This window comes from Mus pahari, chromosome 9 (assembly GCF_900095145.1).
Source record: "Mus pahari chromosome 9, PAHARI_EIJ_v1.1, whole genome shotgun sequence".
NCBI lineage: Eukaryota > Metazoa > Chordata > Mammalia > Rodentia > Muridae > Mus > Mus pahari.
The window spans coordinates 829,546-846,505 of NC_034598.1; the positions used below are offsets into that span (position 1 = coordinate 829,546).

Sequence of the window (16,960 nt, forward strand, 5' to 3'; positions counted from 1 at the left end):
AGAGAGAGAGAGAGAGAGAGAGAGAGAGAGAGAGAGAGAGAGAACACAAAAGCTGTACTGACCTAGACTCAGAACTCACCCGCTCCTGAAAACACCGTGGTAAGCAAGAGTCTAATAGCTGGAAATAGCCCATGGTTTCAAATCTGAGGAATTACATACAAGTCTGAAGACTCAATAGATTTGATACTATACAGGCCCTACAGAAAGCAGCATTGTATTCATCCCAGTGACAATTGACAGAGTGTTCAAAGTATGAGGAAGGTATTTTATTTTGAAAACTAGTATAGTCCTGTAACTATTTTTAGATGATAATGTCAGTGTGTTCTATGTGCTAAGGACTATCTGATGAAAGTCTCCCTAGGCCTCATCATGACCCTAGAGAAACAGTGGTCTAGAATGTGTTAGTAAATGAAAAGCTCAAGAGTAGAAGCAGGATTTTGGTTATCCTGGTGGGAACTGAAAGCCCTGTATGTTCTGATGCAAGGTTCTACACCAGGAGTGCAAATGTCTCAGGAAGAGTTACTTTCCCCACGTGGCTGGACACTGGCCTTAATTCACCTTAAGGATAACTGCCTATGTATTTTTTTAGAAAGCAGAAAATCCAGTCTCAGGTTAAGTATGCCACAGAACAAACTAAATCAGCACACATGCTAAAGAACATAGAAATCCTTGGGCTAAAGATTGTTAATGGAGGTAAGCTGAGGGGCTACAGCCTGGTTCACACTCAGGCAATTGTGTTTGCTGAGATTTGAAATTTTAGAAGAAATCTAAGAACCCTCTTTGGAATCCTGCTTTGACTGTGGGCCTTCCCTGGTTTTGCCAAGATGGACATAAAAACTTATGTCATTAAACAATCATTAAAGCTTATACTATTCTTTGCACTATGTATGACTACCATGTACTCTGCACTATTTATTTAAACATTCCGTCATAGTCACAAGGAATTGTTGTCGTAGTTTTAAGAGAATGAAAGTAAGGCTTTAAAGAAGTTATAAACTGTAGCCCAGGGCACACAGGAAATTGTAAAGAAGGGCCTGAACATGTCTATCTCTTTTCAAAATCTACTGCCTTGATTTTATGTTAATCCCACCTCTGGCTTTGCTAAATGGCACAGGGCACACATCTGCATTGAAATGCACACAGGGCTGCATTCTACATTCTGTCCGGGAATATATTCTCAGTCAGTCCTCAGTGATGACCTAATGGATATAGGACTGTACCCTACATTCTGTCAGGACTATATTCGTAGTCAGTCCTCAGTGATTACCTAATGGATACAGGACTGTACCCTACATTCTATCAGGACTATATTCTCAGTCAGTCCTCAGTGGTCACCTAATGGATACAGGACTGTACCCTACATTCTGTCTGACTATATTCTCAGTCAGTCCTCAGTGATGACCTAACGCCGAACAGTGACATTCATGAAGAATGGCTCCTCACTTACCCAAGGATGTAACTGCCAAGAAGTTTACAGTAATCACTGTGAGAACTAGTTATCAACATAGTAATTTTCCCAGCATCCTTCAGCTGTTGAAGCCACTTTCTTACAGACTCAGGACAGCGGTGTACATATTTGCCTAGATTTCTTTTTATTTCTGGAAAGAAGAATCCACAATTTTCTGAAAAATTAAAAACATAAAAGGCAATATCTTTAATAAAAATGTTTTAAAACTTAGTTTAATCTCAGACAAATACATATCTTCAAAGCTAAACTTTGAAAGCAAAGCTTTCAAAGAAAAACAAAAGGCATAAAGATTAGGTTCAAACAATCTAGTCATTTTATTAATACTAACTCCTTTTTTCCTTTCTTTCTTTCTTTCTTTCTTTCTTTCTTTCTTTCTTTCTTTCTTTCTTTCTTTCTTTCTTTCTTTCTTTCAAGACAGGGTCCTAGCTATTATGGAACTTGCTATATAAACCAGACTGGCTAGAACTGCTTGTCTCTCTGCCTTCCAGTGCTGGGATTAAAGGCATGAACTACCACACCTGGTCTAAACACTTTAAAAATACTTTTAACATTTTTATAAACATTATTTTAAAATAGCATTTCTAGGACTACAGAGATGGCTAAGTTGTTCAGAGTAACAACTTAGTTCTTGTGGAAGACTTGTGTTCCCCTTAGGTAGCTCATAAACTGCCTCCAAGTCCACCCCCATAGGCCCAGCATCGTCTGTTCTTAGCACTGTCACTAAGGGGCAGTTACCCCACACAGACACACTGCATACAAATAGTGGAAAATAAATATAAATCTTTAGCAAATATTTGTTGCTTACTTTTGAAATGTCATGACAATTTATCATACTTTTCACAAGAATTGATATGCTATTAAAATAATATAGTGCACTATCATCAGCATGTGAAAAACAGAAGCCAGGCAGTGGTGGTGCACGCCTGTAATCCCAGCACTCGAGAGGCAGAGGCAGGCGGATTTCTGAGTTCGAGGCCAGCCTGGTCTACAGAGTGAGTTCCAGGACAGCCAGGGCTACACAGAGAAACCCTGTCTTGAAAAAAAAAAAAAAAAAGAAAGAAAGAAAGAAAGAAAAACAGGAAACCTCATTGAATTTTAAGTAAGCTGATTAATAAATACCTAACAAATACTTACTGAGAACAGATAAGAATCAAACATTCAGATATGCTCCAGGAGCCCATCTTTGTCATGAAGCAGCTATTCAGCCACCTGTGTCCTTCAGAGGCACAGTAGTGAACATCAGATGAAATACAAACCTATATAGCTAGGTGACAGCTACTGAGAGGTGCCAGAGCAAAGCTACCAGAGAAGACTGGAAGGCACTGAGGGATGGCTAAAGTGGGGCTGCTGGCCCTGGCTCTCCTAGCATCAGGCAACTGCAGATCTTGTTGAAAGGCTACCAGTTTTGTAGCACATTTTAGAAAGACTTTTCTAAGCACAGTGATACTAATAATCGTGGAAGGAAAGCTAAATTCTTAGCTTCTTTAATGCCAGGAGAAGAACAGTGCAAAGAGGTTTTGTAGATATGGGATACTCCTGAAACTGCCCAGTGATGCACATGAAACAGCAGGAAAAGAAAAGTTTCATTTTAAGACTATGAAGGCTGGGGCTAGAGAGATGGCTCAGTGGGGAAGAACAGTGACTGCTCTTCCAAAGGTCCTGAGTTCAAATCTCAGCAACCACATGGTGGCTCACAACTACCCGTGATGAGTCCTGATGCCCTCTTCTGGTACGTCTGAAGGCAGCAACAGTGTACTTATTTATGACGACTAAGTTTTAAAGACTATCAGGACATCATGTCAGAAGAGTCTCTACATGGAGCAAACAAAAATGAAGCCTGAAACAGCAGCAAACACTGCTTCCTGCCTGCCCATGTCCACTTCCTTCCTCTTCTTTGCTGGAGAATAATACAATACACATGAAGTTTCATTCTCCTTTCAGGGGCCTTGGATACCCAGTAGAATCCTGGTCTCTCTGTCCACACACACTGATAATTTCCTCCATTTATCAGATAGATGCTCGAGAGCCACATGTGGCCCCTGAAGGCTGAAGAAAGCAGAGTAGGAGTCAGGGACCCTGGAAACCACTGAAAACAGGATTAAGGTTCTCTGTTCAACTTTGCCATGACAACAAACTCTATTTAGATTTGTAGTTGGTACCTTTCACACAAAGAACAAATCAAGGGTTGAGAAGAGAAATATGAGGGACACCTGGACCCTGATAACATCAGTGGGTCTCAGGACAATCCACTTAGTTAATAAACCTCTAGATGAAATTTTCTTGTGAAATAAATTCATTTTAGTAGTAGACTATATAGTAAGAATACCTCTATGAGCAGCATTAAGCATCTTGATGCAAAAAAACAATATACCACAAGGACATGCAACCACAGTACAACACTGCACACGACAGAATATGCTATATTGAAAAACCAATCGGATATCAGAACATCAAGTGTGAAGGCAAAGGTTTTGTTTTGTTTTGTTGTTTTGTTTTGTTTTTTAGCATAGTTCTCTTTGTATTTGGTCCCTCAATGACATGTATGTAGTTTTCTGGGTCACTAATATTTCAGAAGCTACTCAATGAATCTTAAAATTAAAACATATTTTCTGTTCTTCAATGAAGAGAAGATTCTGTAAATAATATAAGGTTGTTAAGAAAAAAACATCAAATGCAAATGGCCAAGAACAAGTATTGGCCTCAAGTACTGAAGTAATTTCAGAAGCTTTTACATGTAAGAGTGGCATGAACTTTTGTAACAAATAAACTTTACAGCTGGAAAACAAAGATTTATTATACATGATGCCAAAAACATTTACAATATTCTCTGTGTTCAGAAAATATTTTTTCTGGGCTACTGCCCTCTAGCGATCAACACGCAGATTGCTATTAAAATTAGTGTTAACATTTACAAGGTATAGAAAAAGCATATACATTTAAATAGCACAATTTAAATTCATCATCTAGGGAAACCTTATTACTAACTTTTAGTAGGTCTAACCCAAGTTAATCAGGGAAGATCATTGGTATTGGAGTTACCCTTTCATATGCCATTGAACGGGACAAACTAAAAAAGAACACTGTTTAAACAGATGTCAATGGTAAATTTCAAGTTGTGTGTGCAAAAAAAGGTCATGGACTGACACACCTTGCAACCTTAAATGGTGTATGCGCGCGCGCGCGCGCGCGCGCGCGCGCGCATGTGCGCGCGCACCCGTGTGCCTATGTGGATGTGGAAGCCAGAAGATATATTTTTCAGCAACATTCACTGACCTGGAGACTTGTAAGTAGACTAGGCTGGTGGCCAGTGAGTCCCTGGGAGCCACTTGTCTCTACCTTATCAGTACCATGGTGTGTAGGGTTTAAGGTGTGGGGACTGAACCCAGTTCCTAATGTTTGCAAGACTAAGATTTACCAAGCTACTTTCCTAGACCCCTTAAACTACATTATTCAGATTTTAAAATTTCTACATTAGTTTACTGTGTGTGTGTGTGTGTGTGTGTGTGTGTGTTTATGTGTCCTAACCCTTATCATGGCACACATGTGGAGGTCAGAGGACCACATACGGGAGTGCTCTCCTTCCATAGCTTTGAGTCCCAGGGATGAACTCAGATTGTTAGCATCAGTGACAAAAGCCTGTATCTGCCTTGCCCTCTCTACTGTCCTCCAAACATATTCTTACTGAAAGGATAATTACAGAATTGTAAGCTTTCTGTTCGATGATTTCCCCCAAGAGACTAAACTTTGAATGCATGAAATATATTTTTCTGCTTGGCATGAAGCTGACAATCACTACATGAATGCCAGCTTAGTATAGAAGAAAATACAAGAACATTATGTCTTTATATTCAAAGTAATAACATGACTTGTAGCATGCTGCCGAACTGTGCATGACGGATAATGCCTATATTTGCTATGTGCTGTCAACGTCATTTGTATCTAAAGTTCTGGTCTGTACTCATCCTTATAAAATCATACTTAATACAACACCAACAGGTTAACAGTAACTGGATAAGACAGGAAATTCAGATCTGAGGTAGAAAACAACAATCTTGTTTGCTCTGATCTTGCAGAGAAATCTGCATTTTTCACTTACATACTGAAGGAATTCTACTTTACTGCCACTTTATGGAATTCATTTCCTAGACTTTCCCACCACCCCTCTTAGCTGGTATTTTCTGTGTGCAAACGGAATGAAAAGTAAAATTTCAAAAAGCTGACTTGAAAGAATAAAAGTTTAGCTGTCTTATGTTTAAAAACTTGGTTGCTATAGCATCCTGGAAAAAACTGCCAGGGTGGAATGCTGGAACAGTCTGCTGTGGAGAAGTGGCCTGCTGGGATTGGAAGGGTTGGGAGACCTCTCGTGGTCAGAGAAAAGCGGTACAACTTAATACTGAAACTGCTTTACCTCAACAGACATGTATGCCACATCAGTACTGCTAACATCCCTGGTCAACAAACACCACTCAGCTATCACCATTGTTCCTGTGATGATGACAACACCTCCACCAGCAGCCTCCAACTAAGGTCTGTGGCTGCTGTCATCACAGAACAAAACTGAGGACATGGAAGTTACCAACTCTACCACTATGTTGGAAAAACGCTAAGTACTTTACCTGTGGGTTGTTAAAATATATATGCTGTGGAGATGATCCAAGGAATTATTTTCTGGAAAAAAAAACACTTGTCTATGAAAGACAGAGATATTTACTGGAGAATGAAAGAAGCAAATTTCTTTTGTGTATTTTATACAGAGCAAAGGATATTATACAGTCTCTCTGTAGTTCCAATTTATGTGGGGGAAAAAGGCTGTCACAAGGTTTCTTTAGAGAAATTATTCCTATGGCTCTTATGAATTGCTGATAAGCCAAAGAGCCTCCTTTCCTTTACAACTCCAAAGCTACAGTCTTAGTTTTCTTTCCATTGTCCTGATTAAACATTATGACTATCAGTTACTTGGAGAGGAAAGGGTTTATTTCAGCAGCTCATCTTCCCAGAGAGGGAAGTCACTGCAGAAACTCAATGTAAGAAAGAACCTAGAGGCAGGAACTGGAACAGACGTCACACAAGAAAAGCACAGTTCACTGGTTTACTCTCTGAGGTCATTTGTCACCTTCCTTATACCTCCAGAATCACCTGTCTAAGGGTGGCACTGCCCACAGTACAGTTGCCTTCCCAAACCAATCATTTTTTATTAGATATTTTCTTTATTTGTATTTCAAATGTTATCCCCTTTCCTATTTTCCTCTCCAAAAATCCCCTATCCTCTCCCACCTCATCCTGCTCCCCTATTGGTTCTTGAAATTAGAGGCAAGTAAGAATCTTCTAGAAAGTTCACTGTCAGAGTTTCTGATTTAGTTGGTCTAATCCAACATATTAAGAATTGCTACATTAGAACGTGCATAAACCCAGACAGCACATGAAAGTCTCTTCTTAGTAAATGGATCAGCTAAGTGGACACTAAAGTAAGCACAGTTAGTGTCATTTGGTGAGAGATGAGTCAACACCATTTTACAGATGAAATTTATAACAAGAGACACACTTGGAGAACATGGAGAAATTGTTCACAGTACTCTGCACAGTATTGTAGGAGAAAGGTAAACACTAGCCCAGCTTCAAACTCTGTAGTCTATAATGCTGACCTGCCTACAAGATATGCTAGTGCAATGGTGGCACAAAAGTTATGGGAGTAGCCAACCACTATCTGACTGGACTTTACCTATTTCTCTTGAGCATCTTCAATGGCTTCACAAATGTATTTTCTTATTAATAAGTTAACTGATCTCAGTATTAATAAACTGACTTAAATGACATTGTTTCATGATAAGCTGCTTTTTTACAGGTAATATATATGCCTCATGTATAGAATATTGGGTATAATTGTCTCTGCCCTCACCTTTTTAATGCTGTATTCTATGGTTCAGAAGTAGTCATGTCACTCTGCAACTTTCTCAAACATCTATGGAATTTAGAAAAGATAAGTCTAATTCTGCTTTTGCTGCTGCCTTTAGAATTCTGATACACTTTATTTTCTTCTGTGGGTGACATATCTACAGGTTCACTTACAGTTTTTGGTAATAAAGGAATAGCAAGAGCTACAGTAAGACAATGTAAGCTCAGGACTTAAGAAAACAAAATGAAACAAAAACAAAAACAAAAATAAAACCCCTTGGGCATGAACTCGGTGGGCAGTCCCATGGTCTCCAGAGGACTACCAACTCCACAGGCACCCCAGCAGGCCCAGGATCTTAGGATCACTGGTGACTGGAATACAACATCTGTTCCAACAGAACCAGGGTGCCTGGGGACAGCTGGAGCACAGACACAGGAACCCCACCTGATCAGTGGCTCAGGTTACTTCCAGTCAGCACCGGTCTACCTTGGTTTAGAACTCAGCGGACAGTCCCATGGTCCCCAGAGGAGGTACCACTTCCAGGTGCTTGAACACACCCAGGATCTTATGATCTTAGGATCCCAGGAGCTTGGTCACACCAGGATCTCAGGGCCTCAGAGGAAGCTTGACCGTCAAGAACTCTGACACACCCAGAATATTAGAATCACAGGATCTGAGAATCACAGGATCACAAAGAAAACTGGACTCTGAGAAGTTCTGACTAAACTGGGATTACAGGAAGGACAGGCTCCAATCAGATATATTGAGGGCAGGGAGCACTTGACATAATCAGATGGTGGGAAGCAAGCATAAGACAAAAAGCAACAGAAACCAAGGTTACTTGGCATTATCAGAACCCAACTCTCCCACCATAGCAAGTCCTGAATACACCATCACACCAGAAAAGCAAGATATGGATCTAAAGCCACTTTTCATGATGATGATGGAGGACTATAAGACAACAGTCAGCTTTGGACAAACTACAACTCTTTTCATGTTAGGAAGATACAATCTGATGAGAGATCAAAACCAACCATTTAATTCTAGATGCTACCTGAAGCTGCGTACTGACTGCACAAGTTTCTTCTTGGCTCGACTTGAGACTCTGAGTGCTGTTCTTAGAAAATCAAGTGGCTGATGTATTAGACTTTGCCCTGGTTCAGCAATGACACTCATGTGATTCTGACAAATGACTTGGAGAAAATGATGGTTTTCTCATTTTGTAAATAAATCATTTGAGATAGAAAAAAAAAGGGACATAAATAACTCCCTCAAAAAAAAAAATACAGAAGAACACATCCAAACAGGTAAAAGAATTGAACAAAACCATCCAGGATCTAAAAATGGAAGTAGAAACAATAAAGAAATCACAAAGGGAGACAACTTTGGGAATAGAAAACATAGAAAAGAAGTCAGGAGCTATAGATGTAAGCATAACAAACAGAGCACATGAGATAGAAGAGAGAATCTCAGGTGCAGAAGATACCATAGAAAACATTGACACAACAATCAAAGAAAATGTGGAATACAAAAAGATCCTAACCCAAAATATCCAGGAAATCTAGGGCACAATGAGAAGATCAAACCTAAGAATAATAGGTATAGATGAAAGGAAGATTTCCAACCTAAAGGACCAGTAAATATCTTCATCAAAATTATAGAAGAAAACTTCCTCAACCTAAAGAAATAGTTGCCAATGAACATACAAGAAGCCTGCAGAACTCCAAATAGTTTGGACCAGAAAACAAATTCCTCCTGTCACATAATAGTCAAAACAGCAAATGCACAAAACAAAGAAAGAATATTAAAAGCAGTAAGGGAAAAAGATTAAGTAACATATAAAGGCAGACTTATCAGAAAGCCTGAAGATCCTGGGCAGATATCATATAGATCCTAAGAAAGCACAAATGCAAGCCCAGACTACTATACCCAGCAAAACTCTCAATTACCATAGATGGAGAAACCAAGGTATTCAATGACAAAACCAAATTTACACAAAATCTTTCCACAAATCCAGCCCTTCAAAGGATAATAAAGGGAAAACTCCAACACAAGAAAGGAAACTATGCTCTAGAAAAAGCAAGAAAGTACTCTTTCAACAAACCTAAAAGAAGATAGCCACATGAACAAAATTCCAATTCTAACAACAAAAATAACAGGAAACAATGTATTTTCCTTAATATCTCTTAATATCAATGAACTCAATTCCCCAGGAAAAAGACATAGACTAACAGACTGGCTACACAAATAGGACCCAACATTTTGCTGCATACAGGAAACCCACCTCAGTGACAAAGACAGACACTACCTCTGAGTAAAAGGCCGGAAAACAGTTTTCCAAGCAAATGGTCCCAAGAAACAAGCTGGAGTAGCCATTCTAATATCAAATAAAATCAACTTTCAACCTGAAGTTATCGAAAAAGATAAGGAGGGATACTTCATACTCATTAAAGGTAAGATTTACAAAGATGAACTCTCAATTCTGAACATCTATGCTCCAAATGCAAGGGCATACACATTCATCAAAGAAACTTTACTAAAGCTCAAAGCACACATAGCACCACATACAATAATAGTGGGAGACTTCAACACCATGCTCTTATCAATGGACAGATCCTAGAAACAGAAACTAAACAGAGACACAGTGAAACTCACAGAAGTTATGAAACAAATGGATTTAACAGATATCTAGAGAATATTTTATCCTAAAACAAAAGGATATACCTTCTTCTCAGCACCTCATGGTACCTTCTCCAAAATTGACCATATAACTGGTCACAAAACAGGCCTCAACAGATACAAAAATATTGAAATTGTCCCATGCATCTTATCAGATCACCACNGACTAAGGCTGATCTTCAATAACAACATAAATAATAGAAAGCCAATGTTGATGAGGAAACTGAAGAACACGCTACTCAATAACTTGGTTAAGGAAGAAATAAAGATAGAAATTAAAAACATTTTAGAGTTTAGTGAAAAATGCAGCCACAACATATACAAACTTATGGAACACAATGTGCCATGCCCACTTCAGTGAAGTCTGCTTGACAGGCCAAGAGGCCTGGAAGCACTCACGAGGCAAAGAGTTTCAAGGAAATTCAGCCTCCTGGAACCTTGGCATTCTCATAACCTGTATACTCAAACCCTATCCCCATGTTAGTATGGCGTATGCTCTCTTTCAGTATTATAAGTGCCTTTAAAAATTGAATTTTATCATAGGTGAGCCTCCACCAGTCCTCGAAAATCCTTGAAGCCTACAAGCTTGGAATTCACTAGGAATTCAGTGAGAAGGTTATTTATTCATTAACATTCAAATTTACTTCTAGTAGAGACCGTGAAACTAATTAGGCATTACAAAGAACAGAGCTAGGATAGCTCAGGGCTAGTCTGCAGGGTGGTTATTTAGGGCAGTAGCCGAGTCTCACCCAAACAAGGCAAATACACATTGGCCTACCGAATTGGTGGGTTTAACAACAGACTAGCTTTACTCCTGGCTCCCTTCTTATGGGTAAACAACACCTGCCTGGTCCCCGCCATCTTTTGATGTATACATTCCTTTTGTTTGGTGTCACTGTAACTCGGTGGATGTGTCCCGCTTAGCTTTTCTTGTTTTTTTCTTCTGTATAAAAAGTTTGATGCTCGATTTGAAAAATTACACTCAGATTCTACACGCTCTCTCGTGTCATCTGTTTGTCATTTCTCCGAATCCTTTGCCCATCTGCAACCGAGACCCGTTCCGTGCAGATAGGAGACCCAAAAAGGGGGTAGTCTGTGGCAACAATGAAAGCAGTCCTAAGAGGAAAACTCATAGCTCTGAGTGCCTCCAAAACGAATCTGGAGAGAGCATACACAAGTAACTTGAAAGCACACCTAAAAGCTCTAGAATAAAAATAAACAAATACACCCAAGAGGAGTAGATGGCAGGAAATAATCAAAGTCAGGGCTGAAATCAACCAAATAGAAACAAAAAGAATTACACAAAGAATCAACGAAATGAAGAACTGGTTCAATCAATAAGATAGATAAACACTTAGCCAGACTAACTAGAGGGCACAGGAATAATATCCTAATTAACAAAATCAGAAATGAAAAGGGAGAAATAACAACAGAACACGAGGAAATTCAAAACATCAGAATCTACTACAAAAGCCTATACTCAACACAACTGGAAAACCTGGATGAAATGGACAATTTTCTAGACAGATACCAGGTACCAAAGTTAAATCAGGATCGGATGAATGATCTAAATAGTCCCATATCCCCTAGAGAAATAAAAAGAGTCATTAATAGTCTCCCAAACAAACAAACAAACAAAAAGCCCAGGACCTGATGGGTTTACTGCAGAGTTCTATCAGACCTTCAAAGAGGACCTAATTCCAATACTCCTCAAAGTATTCCAGAGAATAGAAACAGAAGGTACTCTCTACCCAATTAATTCTGTGAAGCCACAATTACTGTGATACCTAAACGACACAAAGAATCAACAAAAAAAGAGAACTTCAGACCAATTTCCCTTCTGAATATTGATGCAAAAATACTCAATAAAATCCTCGCAAACCGAATCCATGCACACATCAAAACAATCATCCATCATGATCAAATAGGATTCATCCCAGAGATGCAGGGATGGTTCAATATATGGAAATCCATCAGTGTAATCCACTATATAAATAAGAGGGGCAACTAGTTTCCACTCTTCACTGACCACATGTGAAGCACAGAGTACAGAACATAGTAGGGCATGGGGTGAGCACTTCTCTCCTTTACAAACCCAGTAGTTTTCTTTGCCTTACCATTTACCACAGCTTGGAGTGTCTGTCAGGCCTCAGATAGAAACATTGGAACCTGGAGAGAAGGGTTCACAGGAGAACAGTGGCTGAGTAGGGCTAGCTTCCTAAGAACACCCTGCCCTAGGTTGACTCCTTCCAATTCCCCATCCAAAAATACTCCAGGGTTTCTTCATTTATTTTCCTGTACAATTCATAAACTGAACAACAGATTTTTACCTCTCGTTTATGATCCATGAACATATACACAAGAGCACACGTGTACACACACACACACACACACACACACACACACACACACACACAAACTGACTGTATGGTGCAGTAATTCCATTTTTAGGTAGAGACTAGAACAACAGGGAGATATACAGAACTACATGCAAATGATGGTCATGAAGTAGCTCAGTTATCCTACTGGTCTACTGGGTGGACGGACTGCTGTACTGGGATTAAAAATACAGAAAAAATAATATTGAGGAAATCCCATGTAGACGCAAAAAACAGGTAAAATTAGCCTGTGGTGTCAGATGTCTCTCCTGGGAAAATCTCTGGAAGGAGCATGAGGGGACTTCAGGGGACAATGAAGATACCACTGTTGCCAACAGAGTTTAACAAGTGCAGATGGCTCAGTAGTTAAGAGCACTGACTGCTCTTCCAGAGGTCCTGAGTTCAATTCCCAGCAACCACATGGTAGTTCACAACCATCTGTAATGAGATCTGATGCAATCGTCTACTGTGTGTCTGAAGACAGCTACAGTGTACTCATATAGATAATAAAAAAAATCTTAAAAAAATAGAAATAATTCATGGAAGACTGCTAATTTGTTCATATAGACACATGAACATTCCTGTTTTCAAACCTGAGAAGTGTTTTTGAATTTTATAATCTATGCAAGAAAGTTGTGTATTAAACAATGACAACCATGCATGTGTTAAGACAACACAAGCACAAGTCATGTTCAGAGAAACAGGTTCCTTAGCACACAGGTTCCCTTTCCTGTGCCATATTATCCGGGTAGTACCTGTAGCCACTACACTGTCCTCAGTCCTGGAGGATGTTCTCAATAAAGGGAGTAAATCATTGATAACCGTTACCCTTCCTGGCTTCTTCTACAGAGTTCCTGAATCTATTAATCTAATTTAACAGTCATGGAAACAGCTGTCATTGTTTTAAGAGTTGCATGTTTACCTTTGAAGTGTTTATGAATTCATAAACCACACTTCCCCTTTCCCAGACCATAATCTCAGAATTCCATTCTTAGCCTAATGGAAATATCACAAGGCTGGATTTTTGTCTGGCTCTGTAAATAACTATCAACCTGGACTTAAAGTGTCGTTGAACTCTGCAGTCATTGGATAACAGATTTGTATCTGTAAAAGAAAACAGTTCTTTGTATTTAGAATTAAAGAAATAACCTTTTGCCAATAATAATTTTCTAAAGTTTCATACTCTTGAAGGTATAATTAAGAACATATGAGCTCTCACCCCTGCCCCCCAAAAGAGTTTGAGAACTAAGTTCAGCCAACCACTTTTCAAAAACACATTCTTTCCCAATTTCACATAAATTCATACACAGACACATATTCTGACAATATTCCCTCATTATCATCTTACAAACTCCATTGCTTAGCTATGATATCAAGACTTTTTAGCTTCAAATGGGAATGGATCAAGTTTAAACCAAACTCTGTTCCTCTAAGTGATACACACGCACACACACACACACACACACACACCACACCACACACACACACACACGCACGCACACACATACACACACACACATACACACACACACTCACATACACACACACACATACACACGCACACGCACACACACACACATACACATATATGTATGAATATGTATATATGAATGAATGAACAATAGGGTCTCAAAAAAAAAACAAACCAACCAACATTTTTTAAGAAGATGACTGGCGTGTATCGACTATGCAAAGAACTAACATACAGGAACCTGCATTATGATGGAAGAGTCCTAAGTCGTCTAGGCCCGAGTTCTGGCAGGCGATTCATCAAAGGTGTCTACTTAAAATTAGGTAAAAGAGAAGAAAATTGAAAGTCAGTTCCTGCAGCAGCTTAGCCATATTTCAAGTGCTTGAGAACCACATGTGGTTTCATGGCTACCACACTAGGCAGCACAAATATGCACCATTTCATCATGGTAGGAAGCTGTGTGGCTAGCCTGCCCCTGGGTGTAAGTTAACTCCAGTTTATGGTTCCTAAAATGACCAGTTGTGGCTGCATGCAATGACAGTGTGATTTGGATCAAAAAATAAATCAACATAATTTGGTTCAGAAATAGAGCATTTTTAAAAAATAGAAGGGATAATTATAACCCTGAAACTATTTCAATGTTTCAAGACAGCTTTGTCTTCACACCGGCACCTCAAGCAGCCACGTTTACCTTCCCAACCTCAACTCTGCACCTTTTCTAGGTGCAGCCACACTACCTTCTCTACATCAAGTAGAGATTAGATTAGATTAGATCAAGGCTGGCTTTCTTGTCTGTATACAAAGATAACTGCAGGTTTTGTCTTCTAGGGAAAGGGCTTGTTAGTTATATTCCAGCAGTACTTCTCAATTGTGGGTGGTGTTTGTCTTTCTAGCCCCTACTCCTCAAGGTACATTTGGTAATACCTGGGGACATTTTTGTTGGGTAAGGTTACTGTTACTGACATCTGGAAGCCAGAAGCCAACCTACTGCTAAATGTCCTACAATATACAGAACATCACTTACAACAGAGCTAAGCCTACAAAGTGTAGACCATTTCTTACAAAGGATTATCTAGTTCCAAATGTTATGTGGTTAAGTTAGCCAGAGGAATGACTGCTAGAAAAATTTCACCTATTTTATGCCACTTTTATTCTTGCCTCAATATTCCCCAGTTGTTGGCTTACTGAGAACAAATCTAGAAGACTGTCTCTGTGCATGACTTCAGGAGTTAGTCTGTCAGAAAACAAGAAACCACTAAGGTTAAACTATGTGGTTCTTAGTTGATGAGGCTCTCTGAGGGCTCTTATGTACTAGACAGACAGAAGGAAGAATGCTCTTTAAAATGATCTGCCTGAGTCTAGCAGGTCATGAGCAACATGATAACTTCCTTCAGGTGTGGACAATTCCAGTGAATGGTCTTGCAAGGGGGAGGGACCTATACCTGTGCATCCACCATCAGTGATTGAGCATGCTCGACAGCTGTCATTTTGTGGTTTGAGAATGAGTAGGCACACAAGGTGTCTGGAAAACCTGCCAGTGAATGAGTGAACCTTACTAAAGAGATGGATGTTATCCAGAAACTGTTGTTCACTACTTGATGACCTCAATTTGGAGAGGAAGTCAGTGACCAAATCCTTGTTTATTGATGTAGTCATTGGCCACCCAGAAGTCAGACAGGAGAAAGGAACTCTTCTGTTTACTGGGATCTCTCTTGGAAGCTTTAGAAAAAGCTTGTTCACTCCTGGTACTAGTAAGCTAATAAAGGCCATTCTCTGAGCAAAGCTGTTAACTGTCATTGCCTTGTATAAAAAAGTTCAGAGACTGAAAGGCAGCAGTATTATCTGGGGTGAATCTATTTGTAGAGCTTCTGATGCAGTTGACTAGGGAATACAGAGAACTCAATGCAGCACAATGTCCAGCACACAGCTGTACATCAGTGTCAGTAATACAAGACAAAGGCTTACTTAGTACTTCTATGTGTCCAACTCTGCTAAATCCTTTACATGTTGTCTGATGGAATCTTCATAACTACAAGATAAACACCATTATCAGGTTAGTTTTCAAGGTGGATTTAAAATAATTGTGTCAAGGGTCAATAAGAACCAATTTTAATTTTTCTTAAATTTTTTATTACTTAAATGCATCTTATACATCAAACATATTAATAATATTGAGTATTTTGAGAATCAAATAATACATAAGAAATTTGTTCAACTTTTATATTTATATCCTTTCAGTCCTAAAAATATCATAATGAACATTTAATACTATCCATAACTGAAGATCCTATATCTAGTGTTGAGTAGTAAATTGTTTCAAAACACACAAAATATTCTTTGGGAATTAAGCATAGTAAAAGAGCATAAAATATTAAAAATGAATCAATAAGAAATGTATTCAACTTGGGAGGCAGAGGCAGGTGGATTTCTGAGTTCGAGGCTAGCCTGGTCTACAAAGTGAGTTCCAGGACAGCCAGGGCTATACAGAGAAACCCTGTCTCTAAAAAAANCAAAAAAAAAAAAAAAAAGAAATGTATTCAAAAGTCCTTATATGATACCACCTGACATAGTGAGACAGTATTTAAAATGCATTGTATATCTGTGTACATTGTCTAACTATAAGTTTACTTAAAAAAGATTATCAGTAGTTATAGGAGAGAAATTAATTTATCAATAAGTATATTTTAAAAATTTCAAAATAGCAAAAACTCTTTGAAGTTAAACATTAAGAAAATGCTAATTTCAAGCACAATGAGAAAAATTATCAATATTTCTATGATGTTTGTAGAACATGATTTTAATATTTTCAAACAGAATAATTAATTGAAGATATATTTCGTTGTTATGTCTCTCTTTTCATCTTTTTATTTAGAGAATACTTTATTAGTTTTTGTAATCAAACCCACGTAGATAAGACCTTCTGCTTGTGGACGTTGTACATCGTGGTGCGGAGCCTAGTGCGCACCACGATGTACAACGTCCACAAGCAGTCTCCATGAATGTCAGCTAAAAACCGTTATTAAAAAATGAAATATCCCGCCGGGCGGTGGTGGCGCACGCCTTTAATCCCA

General features: G+C 38.8%; 1 protein-coding gene across 1 annotated transcript in view; it reads right to left on the minus strand.

The window, feature by feature from the left end:
• Nt5dc1 (5'-nucleotidase domain containing 1) overlaps positions 1 to 16,960 on the minus strand; it is a 110,917-nt gene that overhangs the window by 19,472 nt on the left and 74,485 nt on the right. The window contains exon 6 of the mRNA XM_021204761.1: positions 1,448 to 1,622. Coding sequence (XP_021060420.1) covers positions 1,448 to 1,506 — 59 coding nt within the window. The 5' untranslated portion in view covers positions 1,507 to 1,622. The remainder of the gene's footprint in view (positions 1 to 1,447; positions 1,623 to 16,960) is intronic.